The sequence below is a fragment of the Perca flavescens genome, chromosome 24, assembly GCF_004354835.1.
Source record: "Perca flavescens isolate YP-PL-M2 chromosome 24, PFLA_1.0, whole genome shotgun sequence".
In the NCBI taxonomy this organism is placed as follows: Eukaryota; Metazoa; Chordata; class Actinopteri; order Perciformes; family Percidae; genus Perca; species Perca flavescens.
In genome coordinates this window covers 13,762,415-13,775,940 of record NC_041354.1, presented here as the reverse complement: position 1 = coordinate 13,775,940, position 13,526 = coordinate 13,762,415, and the positions used below count along the sequence as shown (strand labels likewise).

Genomic DNA, 13,526 nt, shown 5'->3' with positions numbered 1-13,526 from the left:
AGACAGACCCAGGACACCTTGTGACTATTTGTAAAAATTGACTGACTGGACTGACATTACTGATAATGTTTTTATTTGTCTCCATCGACAGGAGAATATAGAAAACCTATACGACAGCGTAGGCCTTGTATTCACAGTGTTTTACATATTCAGTGAACCTGTGACTACAATAGATGCATATTCACACGGTAAAAACGACATTTTATCTACTGATGTTTCACCACCTTTTGTCTCAGGTACAGCGTTATCTCTGGGCAAAACACACAAATGTGACGTGGATTGATAGACAAATTGTCAACCTGTAGTCATCAAGCTGCGTTCGGACTACAGGCCCCAGAATACATCAGTACACGCTAAAACAGGAAGTAATCGACAGAAGTTTTTAACTCTTTATTGACGGATGGGGTTTATAGTTCCATGTTTAGATTCTCCAACACGTACACTTATTCTCTCAAGTAACATAAATAAGAAGAATCATTTTTATTTTGTTTCATTCAGGACCTTCAAGCAGTAAATGCAGTGGGTCTATGCTCGACCACCTAATGTTTCCCACAGCTAAACATAACATTCTGCAGGGAATGTTAAATGTTTTGATTCTCTGTTGTTTCGTATAACATTTTTCTTTTCTCAGTGTTCCAGTAGAAAAGACAGTAAATATTGTTTTATAGTTCTGGGTGATGGTAAGCTGTACACCTTGACACACCTTTCAGAAATACATTGAGTTGATAATTAATGATGCCATAAATTACATAAAGAATAACAGTGTGTTTATATGTACCCTGGAGAGATCCTTCTTTCTTTGACAGAGGACAGCCAGAGGAGGAGACACACACACACACCACACAGATAAGGCACAAGCTAAAACCAAACATGAGTAGTACAGTAGTACAAGTGAAATTTTGGTTTAAAGAAAAAATATGTGATATGTTTCCCGTAACAGGTAACGATTTGGATAAATAGATGTTCAAAGTACACGCGATTAGGTGTGCTTTAGAAGGCTAAAAACTTTAATTTGTAATGATTCTCGGAACTAGCAGATAGTAATTAGTGTTACTTTGGTTTGTAAACTGGAGATAAAAAATGACATAAACAATGTATTTTGGGTAATTCGTCTTAGTTTAATGGTGATATTGAATAAATGAAGGTTTAAATGAGATTTAATCCTAAAAGCAGTACGTTACATGTCGTACTCTAATGAGTTTTTGAGTTGCTATATCACAAATTGTTTTAACTACATTAGTTGATGTTGACGTTGAAAACTTTACTGAGGTGAAAATTCCCCTAAAAAAATTATTCATTGAACTTTGGTTACTGATAAACAGGATTTGCTGTAAAACCTAGAACAATGTTAAGGATTAGAATATTAAACAGATTATTTATATTGCTTTTGAGTCATGAGCTTTGTCATGTCTCAAATAGGAGGGATATAGTATAGCAATGATAAATAAGGGGTTTAATAAAGAATAAGGGAAAAGTAGCAAGGGAAATAAAAAGTGTTAAATAAAAAAAAAAAGATTAGGTTGATTTTTCTAAAGACGTTTGAAACACTTGTTGTGACATCACTGTAGCTCCAGTTTAAAAGACCGTGAATAACCAAAGTGCTAGAATAGTTAACAACTGTACATTTAAAGAAAAAATCTGCTTAGCTGAGAACTAAATTGACAAAATTGATAGTTCAACTGTAAACAAAAGGATCATCTACCCCCTGATTGACACAGTAGTGTAAGGGGGTGCAATAGTAATAGTAATTGTTTTTGTTTTATTGGTTCCGATTTGCTCCAAAGAATTTTGCTCTAAAGATTTTTTTTCTTTATTTATACATAGGTAGGGAGAGGCCCATAATAAAAAACACCTATTTCTTCCACGGCAGTATAAGGGAAATGATAGGTTAGGGTAGGTTATTGCGTGAGAATTTTCTTCTGCTCTTTTGGCCATGAGAATCCAGGTGTCAAGCCTGGGGATTCCGTGGTGATAACAACTTCAGGAGGAAGGATTGGCAGATAGACGGTGAAAGAGACCATCGCGATCGTTCCAGTGACACAGGGCAGTGAAAGGTTCCAGGGAGAGTCACCTGGATACACGCATCACTACAAAAGGTTCCGGAGGAGAAGAGGACAGGTTTTTCTACAACCTGTAACATGAGACGAGCAGATCTTCTGCTGAGTCACCTACGGCGTTTCTGTGCTATCTCTGAAATCATTTGCGGAAAACTGGAGTTTTTTCTCACTGTTTGCAACACATTGAGAGAGGAGAAAAACAAGAAGTTTTTCCAAGGAGGAAAAACCAGAAGCTACATATTGGTATTGTAGCCTGCTGTTTAAAATCATTTCAGAAGACAGCAGTGATACTGATCTCTTCTCTGACAACCACAGCACATTCTCTGACAGTGACAGCAGAATATACTTCACAATTGTAGAGAACAAGAATCTTCTCAACTTTCACTCTGTGAGAGCTTTGATAATTGCACTGAGCGTGTTTCAATTGATTTATATTAAAATAACCAAAGGGGGGAAGCATTTGATGGCATTGGATAATTTAATTATCAGCTTTATGGAAAATTTGACTTTGCCGTATGGGTAGATATGAAATTAGTAAATGTTCACACTTCACACCAGACTATTTTAATGTTTAAATACATAACACATTCTTTACACAAATTATAAGGCAGTAGTCTAATGTGACATTAACCAGTGACATTCAGGTCTAGGGTTTTTAGCAGATTATGTTTGGTCTTCGGATTAGTTTTTTTGAAAATGATCAAGAAAAAGAGTTCTTCATTCTTATGGTAAAAATGATTGAGCCTTCTGACGTATTCCGTCTTTCTGAATATGATAATAATGTTTGGACACCGTCTCTGATACTGTGTGAGACTGATTATTTTTTTTTTACGTGAACGCTCGCTACTATTTAAAAGAGGTTTTTTTCATACCTTTCCATTTAACAGGTAAGAAATAGAAATGAATATCCATAGGGTTGAATCTTTAAAAGTAAAATTTATTTTTGTGATTATTTTGTAATCAAAAGGGTGAACTGTGGTGGCAAATTTTATTTTAACCATTTGTTTAATGATATTAACCATTTGTTTAAAGATTGTGTTATAACGCCACAAGATTTAGCTTCTTCATGTGTAGATTCAAAAGACTCCAAGTGAAATAGTTGGCAACCGTGAACTATAGCCTAGAGAGTTATTTAGTTTTACTAGCTTGAAGCTCCTCACATTGTTGACTTTTTGCTTACATAGAAGTGGAGAAGGCCGATGACTGTTTACAACAGTGAGAACTACGTAGGTTTCTGTCTCCTGAGATAAAAGTGTTGTTTAGGCTAATGTTAAGAACAGAGAGCAGAGGGGAAGGTGAGACAATGGTGTGACTGTTAATGATGTCCTCTCTTCAACTATGGCCATGCTAAAAGACACATTTAGAGGGGTGGCTTAACAGAGGTCTTCACTATATGATGTTTGGATGTTTACCTTTGAAACAGTTTTCTCCATTTGCAAATGTAAATAAATACTCAAAGACCAAACTTTGGATTAATTCTGAAACGGTCATTATTCGTTTTGATTTTATCATGAATATCACTAACGCTGCTGCTTCAAGGAAAACTTCCACCACATTTGTACCGTGAAAAGTCACAAATAAAGGTTACCAAACCAAAAATGGAGAGAAATGACAAGCATTGGCCGCCAAGATTACAGCTATCTGGTGTTAGCATGCAGCTACTTAATTAGTTAGATTGTAATGGAACGAAGCAGCCCTTTCTACCGTCAAAAAACGCAGATAAAAGCTTCTGAACCAAGTACTATCCAATCGGACATGTTTCAGCAGTAATGTGACCTGAAAATGGGGAGAAATTAACAACATTGGCAGCCAAGATGACATTGTTTACTGCCGTTAGCATGTAGCTACTATATTTAACAGTGAGCACTAATAAGAGTATAGCGGCACTTTCTACATTCAAAAACCACAGATTAAGGCTTTTAAACCAAATACTGCATAACTGAAAATGTTTCAGGAGTAATGTGACCCGGAATTGGGGAGAATTAAACAAAAAAAAAACACCAGTCCTGCCCACCTGGAGCAAATGACCAATCATAGAAGGCCCGGAGAAGGCCAGCTAAGTGTTGCGTAACACTCAGCTGAGAGTAGGAAAAACTGTTGAAACCGGAGCACTCAGAACAGTTGGAAATCTGAACGTTTTAGCTCGGGGACTTATGGGGTCTAAAATACGTTTACCTCATTATTTGCATAATATGTCCACTTTAAACATTGAGGCTGACCACAGTATCTGTGTGTGTCTGTGTTTTCTGACCTACGGTTCAGCTGTTCCATCTGCTGTATGGAGTTGGACCTCTGGAGAGTCTGCGGGGCAGGGGGAGCAGTGGGACGCTGCCAAGTTGTGGTTCTGTTCACGTGGTCCACGTAAAAGATCCGACCGTGGCTGTCGATACGAGCCTCCCAGTCTGGTAGCATACACACACAAATTGACAGAAGAAAAAGCACACACAATAGCAAGACATTGCTCAAGAGGTAAAGCACGGGTGTGGTATCTAAACAAACTGTTACCTCATTTGTAATAGTACGAATTTCAGAAATGTAAAGGGTACACTCGATGAAAAGACAAGTAATGAAACCCTTTTAAAAATTCCCTTTTTATGACCAATTAAATAGGTTTATTTTGACTGAGTGGTGTTATGGGTTGCTCTCTCTCCACCCTGAGTTGGGTGGTTTTGTTTTCCCCATTTGTCTGTGTTCTGTGTTTTTCCACCTGGAGTGCTGGAGTAGTGTCCAGAGGGAAGTAGGTCAAAGGGCGTGGCCGATCCAACGCTGCATTGCCGGTTTTCACAGCTGCAGCTCATCTTCATGATCCACTCCTGCAATACTTAAACCCGGGCTGATCACCTTGTCGGCGCCAGTTCGTTATCTACAACCCATGTGGTAACTTGGCTCTCAGTCTAAATCCAGTATAATCCGTTTTGCCTTTTACTCCGGTTTTGTCTCTGTTCCCTGAGCTCCTACTAACCCTGTGTCTCTCTCCAGCTGCCTCCTCTGCTTTGCCTGCCTGCTTCAAGCCCCACCATCCAGCCTCTGTCTCCAACTTGGGAAACCCTCCATGTTCTCGTCTCTGCCTGTTCCCCTCGTGTCCCATAAAGACCTGGATTCTTCCCTGTCGGCTTGCCACAAGCCTCAGACCAGCCAGGAGTTTCACCACCCTGACACTACCTACAGTGATTCTCTGAGTACACTCTGCTACATTAAACCTTTTTAAACTGCTTACGTTGTCTGTGTGATTTCTCTGCGTTCTGGGTCAGACAAGTTCCCTAACAGAACGAACTGGCCATGGACCCTGCAGAGAATTCACAGCATTTTTCGAGCTGTGAAAAATCAAGGAGCTCTGTTAGGCCAACACGACCAGTTGATTAACAAATTACTGGAGACAAACCAACAATTATACAGTCAAGTCACTCAGCTGTCATCTCAACTTGCTGTTCTGTCTCTCCCTAGTTTACCTAGTGCTCCACCTCCTCCCTCTCAGTCTGCTTCTCCAGCCATGATTCCTGCGCCAGTCACCCGGGAACCCCCTGTGACTCCTCCAGAGCCGTTCTCTGGGGACTTGAACAAGTGTCGAGGTTTCCTGCTTCAATGCGGACTCATTTTTCACCAGAAGCCACTGTCTTTTGCCTCAGAATCATCAAAGGTACACTATGCACTTGGGTTGCTCAGGGACAAGGCACTAATTTGGGCCGAAGCTATGTATACTCATCAAAATCTCTCCGGGCTAACCTTTTCTGATTTTTCCAAACGTTTGAGCAATGTTTTTGACCACCCAGATCATGTCGGTACTGCTTCCAAGAGATTGTTGGAGCTCAGACAGGGTACACGGAGTGTGGCTGAGTACTCAATTGATTTTTGGATTTATGCAGCGGATTCCAAATGGAATGATGAGGCACTACAGGGAGTTTTTGTACATGGCTTAAATCACTCGGTAAAAGATGAGCTAGCTCTTCACGATGAAACCAGTAACTTGTACGGTCTTGTATCCTTGGCTATTAAGATTGACAACAGGATACGGGAGAAGAGCGGACTCGCACCAGCCCCAACTCGGACTTCCAGGACACCCGGACCCAGTTCATTGTCCCCCCGTGGGGAGCTCTCGGTCGCACCAGTTTCCGCAACAAGAGACGAAGAGGAACCCATGCACTTGGGCTGGGCTCGGCTTTCCCCGGCTGAACGTTTACGCCGTCGACAGGCAGGTGAGTGCCTGTACTGCGGTAACACCTCCCACTTCCTCGCTAACTGTCCAGTACGCCCAAAAGAGGTGGCTCGCTAGTAAGAGTGGGTACACTAGTGAGCCCCAGCCCTGTAATTACACCCACATCCCCTCGTATGTCACTCCCTGCAACTCTCCAATTGGGCACTCTGTCACTACCGTTATCCGCTCTTATTGACTCGGGGGCTGAGGATAACTTCATTGACGTTAATCTGGCCAAACAGGCAGACATTCCCCTCGAATCACTCCCAGTTCCTATCAATGTCACGACCGTAGACGGTCAGTTTCTAGCCAATGTTACACAACAAACCATCCCAGTTACTCTCGTTCTCTCCGGTAACCATCGTGAGGAGATCACCTTCAGAGTAGTGTCAGCTTCCTCTTCCCCTCTCATTCTCGGTTTTCCATGGCTCAGTTTACATAATCCCCACATAGACTGGCAACACAAAACTATCAGCAGTTGGAGCAGTTTTTGTCACTCTACTTGTCTCGGTTCTGCTATCCCTCCCAATGTGACAACCCCAATGGCAACAGAGAAACTACCCAACCTGTCATCAGTCCCCAAAGAATATCTGGACCTAGCGGAGGTATTTAATAAGGAGAAAGCATTATCCCTTCCTCCCCATAGACCTTATGACTGCGCTATTGAGCTGTTTCCAGGAGCCCCCTTGCCTACTAGCAGACTCTACAACTTGTCCAGACCCGAGAGAGAGGCCACGGAAAAATACATTGGAGAGTCCCTGGCTGCAGGTATCATTTGCCCATCATCTTCTCCGGTGGGAGCTGGGTTCTTCTCTGTGGACAAAAAGGATAAGACTCTACGCCCTTGTATTGATTTTTGCGGACTGAACAACATCCTGGTGAAGAATAAATACCCTTTACCACTAATCAATTCTGCTTTTGAACCACTCTAGGGTGCCACAGTCTTCTCCAAACTGGACCTGCGCAATGCCTATCATCTCATCAGGATTCGGGATGGAGATGAGTGGAAAACCGCCTTCAATACACCACTTGGACACTTTGAATACCTGGTAATGCCTTTTGGACTCACTAATGCACCAGCAGTATTCCAAGCTATGGTTAATGATGTTTTAAGAGATGTGTTAAATCGTTTCGTTTTCGTCTATCTAGACGATATTCTAATTTTCTCTAAGTCCCTCGAAGAACATGTCTCACACGTCCGTCTCGTCCTGCAACGTTTGTTGGAAAACAAACTTTTTGTTAAAGCTGAGAAGTGTGAATTCCACTGTGAGTCAGTTCCCTTCCTTGGGTTCATCATAGAGAAAGGACAAGTGTCGGCCGACCCCGAAAAGATAAAGGCAGTAACTGAATGGCCCGTTCCCCAGACTCGCAAACAGCTGCAACGTTTCCTGGGTTTTGCTAATTTCTACAGGAGATTCGTCCGGGGCTTTAGTAGGGTGGTAGCTCCCCTCACCAAACTCACTTCCCCTAAAGTTCCGTTTGTGTGGTCACCTGAGGCCGATACAGCCATGTGTACCCTGAAACATCTGTTTTCCACCTCCCCTGTGCTCATTCACCCAGATCCTACTTTGCCTTTTGTTGTGGAAGTGGATGCCTCAGACTCTGGTGTTGGAGCGGTTCTGTCCCAACGCTCCCTCACAGACCACAAACTCCACCCCTGTGCTTTTTTTTTCCAAAAAGTTGTCGCCTGCAGAGAGACACTACGACGTGGGAAACCGTGAGTTGCTGGCCGTCAAGCTTGCACTCGAGGAATGGAGACATTGGCTGGATGGGACGGAGCAGCCCTTTGTGGTGTGGACCGACCACAAGAATCTGGCCTTCATCCAGTCTGCTAAGAGACTCAACTCCCGCCAAGCCAGATGGTCTATCTTCTTCAGCAGGTTTAACTTTACCCTTACTTACCGTCCTGGTTCTCGCAATGTAAAACCCGATGCTTTGTCCCGCCAGTTCTCCGTCTCTGAAGAGTCCAGTGAACCAGAGTCCATCCTGCCCTCTACCTGCGTTGTGGCTGCAGTTCGTTGGGAGATCGAATCTCTGGTTAAGACGGCTCAAGAATCTGACCCGGGACCAGCTGATGGGCCATCTGGTCGGCTCTATGTTCCTGTGTCCGTGCGGTCTGAAGTGTTGCAGTGGGTCCATTCCTCACGCTTCGCCTGCCATCCAGGGAGGCAACGTACCCTTACGTTGCTAAAAAGACACTTCTGGTGGCCATCTGCAGAAGCTGATGTCCAGGCTTTCATGGCAGCCTGTACCATCTGTGCCCATGGTAAAGCATCCCACCAGTCTCCCTCGGGTCTGCTTCACCCTCTGCCGGTTCCTAGTCGTCCCTGGTCCCACATAGCCCTGGATTTTGTCACTGGTCTCCCTGTGTCCGACGGTAATGATACAATACTCACTATTGTGGACAGATTCTCTAAATCTGCTCACTATGTAGCATTACCGAAATTACCGACTGCCAGTGAGGCAGCGGACCTCTTGGTCCTACATGTATTCCGTCCCCATGGAAAACCTGTGGACATTGTTTCTGACAGAGGCCCACAGTTTATTTCTCATGTCTGGAAAGACTTCTGTTCTGCTCTTGGTGCAACTGTGAGTCTCTCCTCAGGATTCCATCCACAAACTAACGGCCAGACTGAAAGAGCTAACCAGGACCTGGAAGCGTCTCTCCGCTGCATGGTGGCACAGCACCCGTCGTCATGGGCTAAACATCTTCCCTGGATCGAGTACGCCCACAATTCCCTTACCACCTCTGCTACCGGCCTGTCCCCTTTCGAGGCTTCGTTGGGATATCAACCACCTCTGTTCCCCGAGCAGGAAGAGGAATTGGCCGTCCCCTCGGTCCAGGAGAATCTACGTCGTTGTCGTCAAGTTTGGTGCGACGCCAGGGAAGCGTTGCTCCGGACTACAGAGCAGAACAAGAGCTCGGCGGATCGTCACAGGACCCCGGCTCCCCAGTACCAGCCTGGACAAGAGGTGTGGTTGTCCTCCAGGAACATTCCCCTACGGACTGACTCACGCAAGTTGGCGCCTCGGTTTCTGGGCCCATTCGTCGTTGACTCAGTCATCAATCCCTCTGCTGTGCGGTTGAAGTTGCCACGGGCTATGAAGTGTCATCCCACCTTCCATGTGTTTCAACTGAAACCAGTCTCATCCAGTCCTCTGTGCCCGCCTGCGGCTCCCCCGTCCGCATGATTGACGACCACCCGGCCTACACTGTCCACCAGCTTTTGGGCGTGCGGCGGCGGGGTAGGGGTCTCCAGTATCTGGTTGACTGGGAGGGCTATGGACCGGAGGAGCGCTCCTGGATCCCCAGGAGTTTGATTTTGGATCCTCAACTGCTGAAGGACTTCCATCGTGCTCACCCTGACAAGCCGGGGCCTCGAGGGACGCCGGGAGGCGCCCGTTGAGGGGGGTCCTGTTATGGGTTGCTCTCTCTCCACCCTGAGTTGGGTGGTTTTGTTTTCCCTGTTTGTCTGTGTTCTGTGTTTTTCCACCTGGAGTGCTGGAGGAGTGTCCAGAGGGAAGTAGGTCAAGGGGCGTGGCCGATCCAACGCTGCACTGCCGGTTTTCACAGCTGCAGCTCATCTTCATGATCCACTCCTGCAATACTTAAACCTGGGCTGATCACCTTGTCGGCGCCAGTTTGTTATCTACAACCCATGTGGTAACTTGGCTCTCAGTCTAAATCCAGTATAATCCGTTTTGCCTTTTACTCCGGTTTTGTCTCTGTTCCCTGAGCTCCTACTAACCCTGTGTCTCTCTCCAGTTACCGCTCTGCCCAGCTGCCTCCTCTGCTTTGCCTGCCTGCTTCAAGCCCCACCATCCAGCCTCTGTCTCCAACTGGGGAAACCCTCCATGTTCTCGTCTCTGCCTGTTCCCCTCGTGTCCCATAAAGACTTGGATTCTTCCCTGTCGGCTCGCCACAAGCCTCAGACCAGCCAGGAGTTTCACCACCCTGACACTACATACAGTGATTCTCTGAGTACACTCTGCTACATTAAACCTTTTTAAACTGCTTACGTTGTCGGTGTGATTTCTCTGCGTTCTGGGTCAGACAAGCTCCCTAACAAGTGGAGAGGAACTTATAACTAATTTACTGCTTAGTGTAAGCTAAAGGGAGTGTTTTGTGTGAGCAAACTATAGTAAATTGTGCAGAATATTAGAAAACACACTCACTAGGTGGTAGTGGCTCGTCTACTCTCTGGTAACGACTGATGTCATGGCGGACAGATGGCAGGGGGCGAACAGATTGGTGACCATTAACCAGAGCTGTGGTACCTGCACCTGCACATACACGCACACACACACACACACACACACACACACTTTTTGCATCACTTTAAATATAAGAAAGGTAGAAAAGATCTGACATTCTAAGCATGATCGGATCCTACAGCTTCCCGCACTTCCACGTGCATACATGGAAAGCCTTAAGCGGGGAGAGCAGCAGTGCAGGATACCCATAGGGTACAGAACAGAGCAGGATCAATGACAGAGACACAACATTGATTAAGTCAGACAACATAAATTTAAAAGGATGAGCTGGGGTGGAGGTGGGTTGCAAGCGCTAGCAGAGATGCAGCAAGGTAGGCTGGGAAAAGCAGTTTAAATAGAGCATGCTTTTTGGAAAACCAATCAAAAAAAGGGGAATCAGCTGAGCCATCAGCTGGTGTGCTGGCTTAGGAACTGTCAGCTATGAGCTGAAATAACAGCCGCATACATGAAACACTAGTCATGGGGTCAATTCTTTTAAATAATAACAAACATATGCAGACTTATAGACAGAAAAAATAAAAACTAACTGAGCTTTAAAATCGATTAAAAGCCCAGTTAGCCTGTGAATGTCTCAGTTAGTATGCTCCTATTAGATGAGAACACAGCCTGAGGTAAAGAGACAACGCAGCAGCAGGAGACTGGACAACAGACGTGAAAACTGAATGATTAATAGGGGTGGGAATCTCTAGGCATCTCACGATTCGATTCAGAGGGCTACCATGCGATAATAAAATTATTATTGATGCATCTTGATGCATCCATTTTTTAAAAGTGCCTGTTTGGAGCGCATGCCTGTTCGGAACGGGCCGATTGCTTGGTTCCCAGTATTATTAGTCTTTTATTATAAGTCTAGGGTATAGGTGGCTGTCAATCAGTCATTTTAGCGGTTGTTGTTACATTTAGTAAATAAAATGTGACTATCAGCCGGGTACAGAGCTCCGCAAGAACCCAGGCTTTTATAACCGTCAACATAGCAGCATCTAGCAACTCCGCTGCGCAGTGGAGTAATGTCTGGCATTAAGCTAACATTAACCTTGTCCGACGTTGGTTTTAGCGTTCTCAACCTGGCAACTCTTGTGAACTTCGACGCTGGGGAGGAGGGGTCGGGGGAGACGACTCTTTTTAGTATTTGGTATTTGGACTGCACTAACCATTTTAAACGCTATCTGTCAGTATTACATATTGGACCTTTAAACTTGAACTTTACGCCTACAGTGAGCAAACCAGTGAACCTAGTTATTATGTCGGATTCACTTTTATTCCCCTTTATTACATTTTTTTTTAATTCCTTAAAATGCATTTTCATTTTCAATTTGGCCTTGAAACATTTAATGACATCTTTATGACAAGTCCAAATTGTTTCACTTTACTAGAGATCAAGCTAAATATTAATGACACAATTTTCATGACAGCCAATGTCAAAACCAACCACTTATATATGACTTATATAAGTTTAATGTAATGTCAGCTAAAACATTTTGATAGGTTATGCTGTCTATGTTAATGTCAAGTTGTCATAAACATATTGACAGGTTATATGATTAATAACCTTGATTCTCTTAATAACAACCATTTAAGCTATAGTGTGTAGTTTCTGTCTCCCCCATGAGATATTCTAAGTAATGACAACAATTCTGTTGGTGCATCCACATGACACAAGCCTTCCGTGATTGCGCACCACCCACACCCCTCCTCCACACAGCTTCCAAGGAAGAAACAGAGGATTACAAAAACATGACTCTTCAGAAGAGGTAATTATCTTCACCTGAATTTCTGCACGCGAAAGTCGCCCGATGACACCAATTTCTAAACATAGCCATACTCAGGGCTTAAAGTATTCCGGCACCGTGCCGGATCTCCGGCTTGCAGCCATGAGAGAAAAAAAATTGGGAATTACATGCAGTTCATTATTTTCGAGTCAATTGATTTCACCTACCAATCATATGAGAGGAACGCAGCTCTAACTAACGCAGGGCTTAAGTACTCGGGCCTGGTGCCCGATTTCTGGCGTTTGACTATTTTAGAAAAATAAATACATTAAAAAGTCCACATGGGATTTGTTTTGATGTGCTGGATTTAACCAATCATCAAAGTTCTAGCCAATCGATGCAAAGTAGGGCGGGTCTTTGCCGAAATGTGAGAGTGCGGTGCCGGTGTGGTCTCCGTGGTAACGCGGCTAAAAAAAAATGGAGGCAAAGTTTCTCAAACTTGGAGCATCTATATACAGCTTTAGTTGAGAAAGGAGTTAAAAACAAATGGCGTTGGGCATGAATAGAGGACAAGAGGAAAAGGGTGGAGACGGGAAGCCGTTTAGCACTTGGTGCCTCAAATTGATGGTGCTTGCTTCTGCATGTGCATGTTGAAGGAAGATACTGTAGGGCAGCAGCAGTAAGAAAGTGCTTGCTAGTCACAAAGCTTCGGTCTGTGCACTCTGTCATACGAGTACGTTACCGGCAACGACGACTGTGCCTTCACTGACTGACCGTGATAAAAACAATATGTGTGTGCACGTTCATAGCGGAACATGATTTGTCATTAACGATAGCCACCGTGTACAAGCTATCAAAAGCCCAAACTGCCTTGACAAAGCAGTCTGTTTGGAATCAGCATGGCACGTATTTAAACATGGCCTTGTCCCAGAGTTTAGACGTTTTCACAATGATTCATTGTAGGATTATGATATTATTGCAATATGTAAATCCACATAGACTCTTAATTTAACATATGGTTGGAAGATGTAAAAAATTGATCCAAAACTGTTTAGTTTTTTTTTTTTTATTATGACATTTATTATTGTGTAATGTCAGAAGGACTTTAACTGTTTTGCCAGTCAAATCAAGTGCATATTGACATATTACACCCCCCCGTTCAAAAAAAAGGTTCAGGCTCAGGATTTTTTTTCACTTTAAGCCCTGTATACTGGGAAATACAGAGAGAGAGAGTGTATGCAAGGCAAAGCGGTTCCCAGTACCAGGGGAGCAGGGAAACCTTTTGTAATCGCT

General features: G+C 44.0%; 1 protein-coding gene across 5 annotated transcripts in view; it reads right to left on the bottom strand.

Moving 5' to 3' along the window:
* hecw2b (HECT, C2 and WW domain containing E3 ubiquitin protein ligase 2b) overlaps positions 1-13,526 on the bottom strand; it is a 152,520-nt gene that overhangs the window by 69,736 nt on the left and 69,258 nt on the right. For all 5 annotated transcript variants that reach the window (XM_028572177.1, XM_028572179.1, XM_028572175.1 and 2 more), the window contains 2 exons: positions 10,426-10,533; positions 4,309-4,459 (listed from right to left, as the gene is read on the bottom strand). In XM_028572177.1, coding sequence (XP_028427978.1) covers positions 4,309-4,459; positions 10,426-10,533 — 259 coding nt within the window. The remainder of the gene's footprint in view (positions 1-4,308; positions 4,460-10,425; positions 10,534-13,526) is intronic.